Source organism: Silene latifolia, chromosome 7 (genome assembly GCF_048544455.1).
Source record: "Silene latifolia isolate original U9 population chromosome 7, ASM4854445v1, whole genome shotgun sequence".
NCBI lineage: Eukaryota > Viridiplantae > Streptophyta > Magnoliopsida > Caryophyllales > Caryophyllaceae > Silene > Silene latifolia.
In genome coordinates this window covers 61,457,811-61,470,160 of record NC_133532.1, presented here as the reverse complement: position 1 = coordinate 61,470,160, position 12,350 = coordinate 61,457,811, and the positions used below count along the sequence as shown (strand labels likewise).

The window sequence follows — 12,350 nt, the reverse complement described above, 5'->3', positions numbered from 1 at the left end:
CTGTTACCATCTCGGTTGCCCGAGGTTATTATATCAAAAGCAAAAACTCAAACACATTAATTAAATTACGAAAGGTTTAAAGTTACATGGTCTCAAATCCGACATAAAGAACTATCTAAAAACTAACAAGTATAAGATGACAACTAGAACTCTTGACAGTGGAAGCTAAGCTTGCATGGTGACTCCCCATGACTGCCCCAAAGCTAAACGACTGCATCACCTGTCACAATCTTCTCACCATCCCCGAATGGATCACCACATATTTTATAAAACAACAACGGGGTCAGTTCTGCATAATTAAAATAAGACACGTGCATAAAGTAACCAAGTGATCATCCTCCGTCCCCGGTCTCCCGATCTCACACAATAACCGACTACACACCGAGGTGTGTAGCCCTACCAGACTACCCATCGCAACAGGTAGCCCACACTGTCAGTGGGGGACCAAAGCCAATCCCCACCAAAAGCCCGCTCATCAACGAGCGATAACCCTGTCCCTTAATGTGCACATCCCCTCCCGTGGCGGGTTCCACGGAGGGCGAACTAGGGCGTGAAGCCACTCCCGCTAGTGACTCCACCACAACACCATCACAACCATCACAACACCACCACACCACACTCCAGTGATGATCAGCGAACCACAATCACACATTAAAATAAAGCATCTCAAATCAATTAAGCACAACTGAGTAGGAAAACCCTACCTTAGAACAATCAGCAAGGAATACGAGCAAGCAAACTAGAACGGCTCCTCTATAAAGTCTCCGCCTAAACAACAATCACATAACACAATCACTATATGAAAAACCCCAATTCATAATCAAAGACAAACCCTAAAATATGAACCATTGAATATGAAGATAAGGACTTACCGACGATGAACAAAGGAATGAATGCAATTGCAATGATCACCCACACACAAAGGATAGATTTAGAGATGATTAGAGCGTCGTAGAAGTGTGTAGGTTTTGTAAATTGTAATTAGAAACTGTTTAGCGTATTATATATCGCCCTAATCATTTCCACATCAAACCGCGGAAATAACACTCGACGGACTGGATACTTGGTCGAGTATAGAGTATACTCGGCCGAGTACCCTCTACTCGGTCGAGTATTCTGCATACTCGGCCGAGTGTTCCTGGGCAGAAGCCAAACAGGATAGACGACACACTTTACTCGATCGAGTAGGCCATGCTCGGTCTAATACCAGCCTATGAAAACCGTAGTATTACAGTTGTGACCCATTGAAGTAATTGGGTTGACATGACACGACACGACACGACACGAAACTTAAATGGGTCGGCTTATAGCGGTCTTTTAAACCCACGCCCGGCGGCATAAAAATGGTTTCAACCAGATCGTTTTAGATCGGTCGGTTTCATCTCGGCAAGGGTCTCGAAATGATGCAAGATATATTCGGAGTCGCCACTAAGAATTTGTGGGATGTTTGGAACCAGTTCGAATCCACTTTATACCTAGGTCAACCAAGGCAAAAAGCAGTGTTTGACATAGGTACTAAAGATAAGGAATTGTCCCTCTTTAGCATCCTATTTCTAGAATGACTCTCGTACGCCCTGGATAAGGTCGTCCACTATCCAAAGTTTCTGAGAAAGAGGTGAAGGTACGTATTAGGAAGCCCTTTAATCGGACACCCAATCTCGCCCGCGGTAGCGGCCTCTACTGATCGATCTTGGTTGGTTAAATGCAAAAGTTGGTAAAACGGGTAAATGCATGAATGCGCATCCACAAGTTTAAACCTAACATGTGAGCTTTCTATGTCGGTTTTTTAATCCAAGTATCAAGTATTTGATGTCGAGTTGGATTTAATGTTGATTTGCATGCAAGACGGAAATTAAACATCAATTTACCGAGTTAGGTTTATGGTGCATAATCCATTTGTCTTAGTAAGGCATTTTGCAAATACAATGTGAAATGGGCATATTTGTTGTCTGATCCGTCCTGTATTCGGGTTAACCGAAGTTGGGATCGTCCTAGACAAGTGCGAGAAGGAAAAAGACCCTGCATCAGGTAGCCAATATAGGCGCGAGCCATCAGGCGATGCAAACAGGCATGTTCCGGTTTGAAAATGGAAGAATGAGTGGCCTGTTTAGGCGCGGGTCAATAGACGATTGAAGAACGTCTTCTGACCATTGAAAAAGGTTTGTAATACGGATTGAAAAGAGGGTGTTTGAACCCGTCTTGGTTTGAAAAGGTTGTTTAGAGTGATTTTTTGTTGATGTGCAGAACGAGACTTGAATAATCATCATTATTTTGACGATATTCGTTGCCGGGTTCGGTTTTGCAAGCTTGACATGAATAATTTTGAAAATGATTATGAACTAATTGTTTCAAGTTCATTTATTTGTAATTAGTCAATATTTATCATCGTACTCGGGTTAAAATCCGACATGGTATGTAGAACCAAGGATGATTTTGTATTTATGATGAGTGCATTTGTCTTGAAAATGTAAAGAAAAGAGTAAAAGGTTTTAAAATACCTTTTAAAATGTAAAAAAATGAAATAAAAGGTTTTAAAATACATTTTGAAATGTAATTAACCAAATATTATCACCGAAACACGGATTAAACCGTCATGGTATTAGGAACCAAGGGTGAAAAATGTCTTATGGTTAAAAGTTCATCATAAAAATGATTTGAAATGTTTAAAATGGTAAAAACCGATTACAAATATGAAATGAAAAAAATAAAGGGAAGAAGAGACCAAACACGGGTTGATTAAGGCCTGAGAGGGGCTTTAGGCGTGAGCCTGTCTGCTATATAAGCAGCCCCTGTCTCGGCCAAAAATCCGGTTTTGGCTCATTTATCCCATAATTTGCCTTGATGGTAGCACTTCTATGCATGTTATAGATTTCAGAAGGTCCATGTTACTCCTCCTGTGACTGGACCTCAGACTAATCTCTTTACACCTGAAGTGTTCCCTCCTTTAGCTAGAACTGTCAAATCTACACCTGCAAGGCAAATTATGAGAATGAATAAGCAGGGTCGTCCTATTAGTGCTAGGGTTTCTGGCAGTGCAGGGCCATATACTTTCATTGAGGCATTAAATAGACTGGCTACACCTAAGGGGAGTGTAGTTCAGAGTGGTAAGGATCCCCCCAACCATTATAAATGCATAGCATTGGTTTTTGGAATGTTAGGGGCCTTAGTGATATTAATAAACAAAATCTAGTTAAGTGGTTTATGCAGAATAATGTTGTGGGTTTATTTGGATTACTTTAAACTAAAATAAAACCTATTAATTTATTAAAGAGGAATATTACTTTGTGTGATGGATGGAGTATATATACTAATTGTAGTTGGCATAAAGAGGGGAGAATTTGGGTTTTTTGGAAACCTGAATGTTTCTCTATTCAGTTTCTTTCTTATGGTGCTCAGTATATCCATATGAAAGTTAATTCCTGCAATGATGATAGGATGTTTCTTTTGTCCATGATTTATGGTCATAATGGAGTTCGGGACAGACAAGAATTATGGGATTTTCTTAAAGCCGAAGCTGCACATTGTACTGACCCTTGGCTTTGGCTAGAGGATTTCAACACTGTGTTATCCCCTGTTGAAAGATTGGGAGGGAATTCTACTGAAATGGAGATGGAACAATTCTAAGATTGTGTTTCCATTTGCTGTATGGAGGATATTCAGGCTACTGGGGCTCTTTTTACATGGTCAAACAAACAGGAACCAGTGGATAGGGTCTATAGTAGGCTTGATAGAGCAATGGGGAATATTGAGTGGATGGAAAGTTTTGGTGACTATCTGGCTCATTTCCACCCCCTAGACTGTTTGATCACTCTCCTTGTACAATATCTGACAGGAAGAGTGGTATGAGTGGTAAGAAATGCTTGAAGTACTTTAACATGTGGGGGCATTCTGCTCTGTTCAGAGAATGTGTGGGTAATGTGTGGCAGAGAAAGTATAGGGGTACAAAGATGTTTCATATTATTAAAAAATTGAAGGATCTCAAGCCAGTACTCAAAAGCTTGAACAAAACTTGTTTCTCAGACATTGAGACTAGTTATAATTTAACTGTTCTTCTGCTGGAGAAAATTCAAAAAGACTTGATTATTACTCCTGGTAATATAGATCTTATGCAGCAAGAATATGATGTGGCACAGGAATTGAAGGAATTACTTGCTGCCAGGGATAGTTTTCTTATTCAAAAGGCAAAGCTTCAATGGTCTTTGGAGGGGGACATCAATACTGCCTATTTTCATAACTCTATCAGAAAGAGAATGATGCAAAACAAAGTGCTGACTAATGAATATTAAAGACCATAATGGAATTGTGTGCATTGATGGAGATCATATTCAAAATGCATTCCGGGAGTACTACATGGATCTATTGGGTTCCCAAGCTGCAACTGAACTAGTTAATTTCCATGTGGTTAGAAGGGGTAAATGTTTTACTGAGGAGCATTGGGAGGTATTGAACAGAATTGTGACAGCAAAAGAGGTGAAACATGCTCTTTTTAGTATTCTTAAGGATAAGTCTCCTAGATCTGATGGCTATACAAGCCAATTCTTTAGAGATGCCTGCTGGGATGTCATTGGAGGTGAAGTGACTGCTGCAATCCTGAATATTTTTTAGACTGGGAAGATGTTGAACCAGATTAATGCTACACTCATCACTTTGATACCAAAAGTTGATAGGCCTGCTAGTGTGAAACATTTTAGGCCCATAGCATGTTGTAATGTGCTCTACAAAACTATCTCAAAAATTATTTTTTTAAGGTTGGCTGTGATCTTACCTGATATCATCAGCAGAAACCAAGGTGCTTTTGTTCAAGGCAGGAGCATTTTGGAGAATATTCTGGTTTGCCAAGATTTAATTAGACTTTATAATAGGGGTAATGTGTCCCCAAGATGTATGTTCAAGCTTGATCTTCAGAAAGCTTATGATACAATTGAGTGGGGGTTTCTTGATCAGATGTTGACTGCTCTGAAGTTTCCTGAGAAAACAAGGCAACTTATAATGACTTGTGTGTCCTCAACAAGTTTCTCTCTCGATCTTAATGGTGTTATGTTTGGGTATTTTAGAGGAAAAAAGGGGTTAAGGCAAGGAGATCCTATCTCACCCTTGTTTTTCACAATCTGTATGGAATACCTAACTAGAGCTTTGGATTATGCTACTCATAGATGGTTTTTTAGATACCACCCCTTGTGTGGGGCTTTGAAACTAAACCATCTCCTATTTGCAGATGATTTATTGTTGTTTTTCAAAGGAGATGTTAAGTCTATAATGCTGCTACTTAGAGCATTTCTTACCTTCTCTGCCACTTCTGGTTTGAAGGTGAATGCTTCTAAGCCTGTGGTTGTTTTTAGGGGTGTGAATGAGAGTTTGAAAGATGAGATTCTCCAAATATCAAGATTCAAGGAGGGGGGTACCTACCTTTTAGATATCTGGGAATACCAATCCAAGCTGGGAGATTAACAAGGATGGATTGTAATATTTTGGTGGAGAGAACTGTGTCCAGAATTAGAAGCATTGGGGCTAAGAAATTGAGTAATGCAGGCAGACTAATCCTAGTCAATTCTGTTTTGAATACCTTACACAACTATTGGGGATCAATATTTCTGATTCCAAAAGCCGTAGTAAGGAAAATTGAAGCTATCTGCAGGTGTTATTTTTGGGTAGGTGGGACTCAATATCAAAGGGCACCTCTGGTGGCTTGGGATAGGATTTGTTGCAGCAAAAAAGAAGGTGGATTGGGTGTCAAGAAGGCAGAGCTGTGGAACATTGCAAGTGTAGGGAAACTGGTTAACTGGTTATACACTAAAGCAGACAGATTGTGGGTACAATGGATTCATCCTATCTATTTAAAAGGTCAGGACTGTTATTCTTATGTTCCTTCTTCCGATTACAACTGGAACTGGAGAAACATTTGCAAGGTTAGGGGTCTGATGTCCACTGGGTATGTGAATAACCATTGGGTTCATGATCCTAAGGGTTACAGTATTAAGTCAGGGTATGGACTGTTGCAGGGAGGACACCCCTCTATTATTTGGTATAAAGATGTTTAAGATGCATGGTGTGTACCTAAACACTCTATCATCAGCTGGTTGATTCATCATGAGGCTTTGAATACGCCTGAAAAGTTGTTCAGATTGAAGATTTGTGACAAGAATGAATGTGTGGTTTATGAAAATGGGGTTGAAACTCATCAGCATCTATTTGATGGATACAGCTATAGAGCGCGAATTTAAGGCACAACTGGAGATTTGGCTACAAATTCAACTCAACACTAACTGTGTGGGGCATTCTGAGTTACAGCTGAAGGTATGCAGGATGGTCATTACAGCATTCTGGTATACTTTATGGCTAAAGAGGAACTCCTGCAGGATTGAGCATCAACTTACTAGGCCTGGGAGGATTGTGCAGGAGCTTAAGAGAATGATACATGCTCGCATTAAGCTGAAGGTTGCTAGGGCAATATCAACAAAAGATAAAATCTGGTTGCATAAGTTAGACATTTTAATGTATGGATGTTGGTAGTCTTGTTAAGTTGATCAAGAGGAATGTAATGAATCTATGTAAAAAGTGATCATTTCAAGTATAACAAAAGCTCACACTTTACCAAAAAAAAAAAAGCATGTTATAGTCATGAAACAAATGAAAAACATGATAGAAGAGGATTTTTAGACCCTCATACTTACATGCTAGGCTTGAGACGAGAAATCGACCAAAGTGTATCAACTTGTTTGGTCGGAAAACTCGGTTTGAAACCGTTTTAGCAATGTAAAAGGGTGTTTTAAGTTTAGTGATGGTGTAGTTGGTCGAGATAGTCGGTCAAGTGATTTAATGCACGACGACGGTACCAAAAAATGTGTAAGGCTTGTGTTTTCGATCGGTAGGTCAGAAACACGTGTCGGTTTGTGACTTGAGAAGTTGAGTCTAGAATTTTAAGGGAGAAATGAGGGGGCGGACACTCGCGTAACTCTCAAATGGTGGCATTTGAGGGGTATTTATAGAAAAATGGGTGGTTGTGTGCGTTTTGAGCGACGTGGCCGCATGGGCTGCTCGAAGAGGAGCGAGTCATTTCGCGGGTCTTCGAGGTGTCTTGTCACTATCATGCAATTGTAATCATGATTTGTTCTATCTTATGTTTTGGATGAACTTGATTTGTAATTGACCATGAAGCATTCCGGGAATTCTTAACATGGAAGTCTTGAAAAGTTTGTTTTTTTGTGTTTGACTCGGTTTGACTCGTTGTCAGAGTCGGGATTTGAATTTTGAGTCGGTTTTTGGTCCGTTGTCGATTTTGACTCTAATTAGTGTCATTGTGACCCCGTCGTCATGTATTAAACACTCCAGGTACTTTTGAAAAGTTTTGAAATATTTTGTTTTCGAAATCGTTTTATGTTTTCCGACGTATAGTTGCACAAAACTGTCGATCAAACGTTGTGATTCCTAAGCATGTTTTAGTCCGATAATCGTAGGGTGTTTGTTGGAGACTTGGCAGATACTGGATATCTATAGAGCCCTCACTTTGACTGAGGCTTGGACAGGGCAAAAGTTAAAGTATATCCCCCAGGTCAATCGAAGATTACAACCCGGAGACCGAAGCGACGTCGAGGCGACACGAAAGGATTCGGGCCAAGGACCTGCCGTCGGGAAGAGCGACGCCAAGGCGATTCGAGGATACGAGTTAAGGACTTGTCGTCGGGAATAGTTTAGAGTCTATCGACTGTCCGTGCGGGTCGTTTAAAGTCCGTTAGACTACGTACAAAGGCTCGCCAGCTATAGAAGAAGTCATACCTGAGGCATCTCCAGGATATGTCCTTGAGTTGTTTCTTGTTTGCGGACAAAGGCTCGCTAGCCATGTCGCGGATATGAAGGGGCTCGCCAACCGCGTTGCGGATATGAAGGGGCTCGCCAGCCGCGTTGCGGATATGAAGGGGCTCGCTAGCCACGTTGCGTAATGAAGGGGCTCGCCAGCCGCGGTTGAATGTGGTGCGTTTTGAGGCTCGCCAGCCATATCGAATGTGCATTGTGAGGCTCGCCAGCCATATCCATATCGAATGTGCGTTGTGAGGCTCGCCAGCCATATCGAATGTGGGAAATAGCCGCATTGGATGGGTCTATTTCGAGAAGTTGTTTGAATTAGTGGGCTCCTGTGAGGAAGCCTCCGATATCCTGTTGGGGAATTTCGGTGTTTATATTGAATGTTTGTGGTGCCGGAAACGGATAGGCTTGTGAGATCGACTCCCGTGGATGGCGGTGATCTTTTACCTCGAAGAGAGGTGACTGTTTTTATTGCCGTTTGTTTTGAATTTTGAAATTTGTGGAAATGGCAAATTTGAATTTTCACTATTTCGTTTTTTGTGATTTGAGAATGACGTTTTTTAATTCCGTCGTTGAAAATTTGTGAAAATAGAGAACTTGAGCTTTGTTATTTCATATTTTTGTTTGAAAATGATGGTTTTTAATGCCGTCGTTGAAATTTTCTGAAAATAGCGGATTTAAATTTCACTATTTCGTGTTTGTGACGGTTTTTAATTCCGTCGTTGAAATTTTGTGAAAATAGTGTATTTGAATTTCACTATTTTGTTTTTTTGGTTTGAAAATGACGGTTTTTTTATTCCGTCGTTGAACTTTTGTGAAAATAGTGTATTTGAATTTCACTATTTTGTTTTTTTGGTTTGAAAATGACGGTTTTTAATGCCGTCGCTGAAATTTTGTGAAAATAGCGAATTTGAATTTCACTATTTTGTTTGTGTTTGGAAAATGACGGTTTTAAATTCCGTCGTTGAAATTTTGTGAAAATAGTGAATTTGAATTTCACTATTTTGTTTTTTTTTATTTAAAAAATGACGGTTTTTATTGCCGTCGTTGAAATAATTGAAGTTTGTGTGAGAAATTGGGCCAAAGCCCAAAATTTCGCTGAAAAAAGTAGGGAGTGCCTCGTTGAGGCGCGAGCCGTTTTGCGAGGGAAGGAGGCTTCCCTGTTTTTTGTAAAAAGATGCGAGAATCAGAACGACCCCATTCTCACTTCGTCTTCTTCGACAAACATCTCAAAAACCCGATAAATCGCCCTTTTTGGTCTCGTTCCTTGCTTGTCTTTGTGCCATTGTTATGATGTCATTTCAAGGTATGTAAATCCTCTTGAATCCATTTGAATTTATTTGTCTTTTTGTTGATTGAATTAGGGCGAAACCCTAACCTTTCGAAAATTAATTAGGGCGTTTATGATTAGCCCATTTTCGAGTGAAATTGATGATTGCATTAGGTTAGAAACCTGTTTAGGAGTATATGGGCGCTTTTAGTTTGCATTTTGGTCCCCGTTCTCGCTCTCTATGCTCGAAAAACGTGAATGAGACGAGAAAACCGTCTTATTTCACAATGCCAAGTTTGTTTGCTTGAGTAGTGTGCCCCACTAGGTTGCATTGTAGTCGGGGAAGACCGTGTTTGTCATATTGAACCTTCATTGGGTGTTGTGGGCAAAGTTTTGAGTTTTTGCCTTTTGCAACGGTCTTATGTCTGACGAAATAAGCGTCTGTTTGAGCTCAAATTGAGTCAGTTTATCTTGAAATGGACCTTAATGGTAGTTTAGGTCGCTTTGAGACGTAATTAAATCATGTCGTTTTGTTGTGGTCGAATTTTGAAATTTTGACCTGTTTGTGTCCGAATTGGCGTAAAATTGCCTTTTTGAGCTGTGAAAAGTACCCAATTGCGCCGGGAATTTTCGCTGTTGTTTTGCGGGGCTTGTGTGGGACTTGAGGTATTGGGTGGTCTTTGAAAATTTTGTTGTTGTTTTGACTCGTCTTTTGCTTGAAAAGAAGGGCGAGTTGTTTTTTGTGTGTTTTTTTTTAAGTGTTTTTTGTTGTGTTGTTTTTTTGGTTGGGCTTGGCGAGTTTTCCCTTGTTTTGCAGGTGTGTATTTTTTGGATTTCTCCATTTCGTGCCGTCGTAATGCCGAAATTTCGATTGACGTTTTTGTTTTGTCTTGATTGCAGGGGAGTGTTCTGGGCCCACTGGGTCCGTTGCTGAGACCTTAGAGGAGGAGAATGATCCAGGAGGAGGAGAGACGGTTGTTGCCTTGTCCCTGTCGAGTTGTGTTTCTCCTTTGTAGTCTTAGTCCAGCCTTTGATCGAGTATCGATCACTGGCTGTTGTCTGCAGAGGTTCGGACGTCTGATGATTGGGGGTCAAGACGGGTGCATTGTTCTACGTTGCCGTCTTCGATCTTTGTTGAGTTCTGATGATTGGGGTTCAACATCGGGGTAGCGCCCTGTGTCATGGCTCCTTTTCATCGCCGAATTCCAATAATTGGGGGTCAACGTCGGGATGATGCACTGAGTCGCAATTCCTGATTGCCGTGTCGCCATAAGTCTGCCAGGCATTGTTTTCCTTTTTGTCATGGAGTAGGAATGAGGTATTACCGCCATGGTAACCACCTCTGCTTCCGCGGTTACTCCTTTGTTTTCATGTTGCTCCTTTTCTTTTCCGATCGAAAGCATAGGGAGTGTTTAGTTCGGTAGGTGGCGGATAGCCCCCAGTTCGTTATTTTAGGCCTGTGTAAATGTGTGATAAATACTTGTACCAGATCCTGTTTGTATGGCCAATCGTTTGTATCGAACATTTGTCGATGTATTTTGCGTGAGGCAGTTTGTATATATGTGTTTTTGGATTGTGGTTTATTTGTGTTTTTGGCCTTTTTGTGTTGTGTTTCGGAGAAGCATTGTCAGCTGCTAGTTCTCCTTTGCTTTGCATTTGTTTCTGCATTGTTAGCGTAGAACATAGGCAACAGGTAGCACGTACGCATAAACATAAACAAGCAAAAGCATTTGATTGAAAACAAAAATAACCACGATGACTCAAAGTTAAAATTTGAAAATTTTGAAAATTCCGCGACAAGTCGTCACGTTTGGATTCTTCAAATGAAATTCATTTGAAATTTGAGCAATTAACTCGTGCTTGAATTAAATTGCATCGAATTTTGCTGAAATTGAATTGTAACTCGAAAAAACTAAAACTCAAACCGTCACGGGTGAATTTTAAAACACATTTTTGCGAGTATATTTGATTTTTGTGAGATCAAGGCTCGGATTTGCGAGAGCTTGAATTTTGAAGAAAACTGACGTCGTGTTATCAATTTTCGAATTTTGTGGAAAATGCAAAAAAGCGAATTTTTTTTGGAATTTTCAACTGACATGGAAACGATCAGTCGCGGATTGGGGCAACTAGCCCTTCCCCCCTTAAAAAAATAGAGAAAAAACCCGTATGTTTAAAGCTGCGTCATGGAAATCGTGTCGAGTTTTGTAAAACGCAAAAACAAGGAAATGTGAGTGTGAGAAAACACAAAAGAATCTGGATAGGCACGAGTCCTATGGCGGGAGGTTTTAGGTGTCAGGAAGAAACACAACATGAAAGGGACAAATCAAGTGCGGATCCTGAGAACCAACCCAAAGAGGCGCGAAACCACGGGCGATGGAAGGGAGCCTCCACTTTTTTTCGGAAAAAGGCGCTGATTGTTTTGTATAAATAGGGACGTTTGTGCTTCATTGTTTCATCATCCGAAACACGAAAAAACATCTCCACAAAAACCTTTCTTCTTCTTCCACAAAATAATTCATGTATGCTTCCGAAAATAGGTTGCGACATTGGTGTCGGGATTTGTCACCTCCCGAAAAGTATCAACTCGTTGTAATGGGAGTTGGTCAATTGTTGGTGCTTCGTCAAGTCAAGGTGCAATCCTCGTTTCATGAAGCATGCTCTCAGTTTTGGGATTCGAAACATCATGTTTTCGTTTTCCCGAAAGGTGAAATTTTTCCTCTTGCCGAAGAAGTGGGCGCCATTGTGGATGGACGGGTTGTACTCTGGTGCTTCCCCCGACCCGTTGCGTTACAAAGAGAAGTTTTGTTCAATGTTGGGCTTGTCAACGAGCCAAGTGAACTTTCTCCTCGCTCCCCATGGTGTGGATATGTTGGCTCTTATCAACATGTTCTCAAACCGGTTGGATGTCAATGTTTTGAAGGTGGCTAGGAGAAGGGCTCGTGCCTTTTGCCTAGTGCATGCATACCTCCTTGCCGATGCCTTGAAGAAGGAGGGGTCCAAATGCTATAGTAGTATGACCCTTGTGCATGTGGTTGAACAAATGGAGCATGGTAGGGATCCATCATGGTTGGTGCTTTGCGAGAAGCTCCCTCGTTCGGATCTCCAAGGATCCTCCAAGTGTGGCTATTGGAGAGGCTAAGGTATATAGAGCCTTCGGCTGATTCATCCCCTTACTCCTTCCGTCATCTTACCATGTGGAAGAAATTGTACTCGGATAGTTTTGCATCCACCGAGGCCTATTGGACCTCGAGATTGGTGGAGGAGGGTGGTCCTCATATCC

General features: G+C 41.0%; 1 protein-coding gene across 1 annotated transcript; it reads left to right on the top strand.

Annotated features, from left to right (window-relative positions):
- The first annotated feature begins 3,645 nt into the window (after nt 1-3,645).
- LOC141590155 (uncharacterized) lies at nt 3,646-4,286 on the top strand. Its single transcript, XM_074410764.1, has 2 exons — nt 3,646-3,840; nt 3,927-4,286. The coding sequence occupies exons 1-2, from the start codon at nt 3,646-3,648 to the stop codon at nt 4,284-4,286; spliced, it is 555 nt and encodes a 184-aa protein (XP_074266865.1).
- Nucleotides 4,287-12,350: the final 8,064 nt, after the last annotated feature.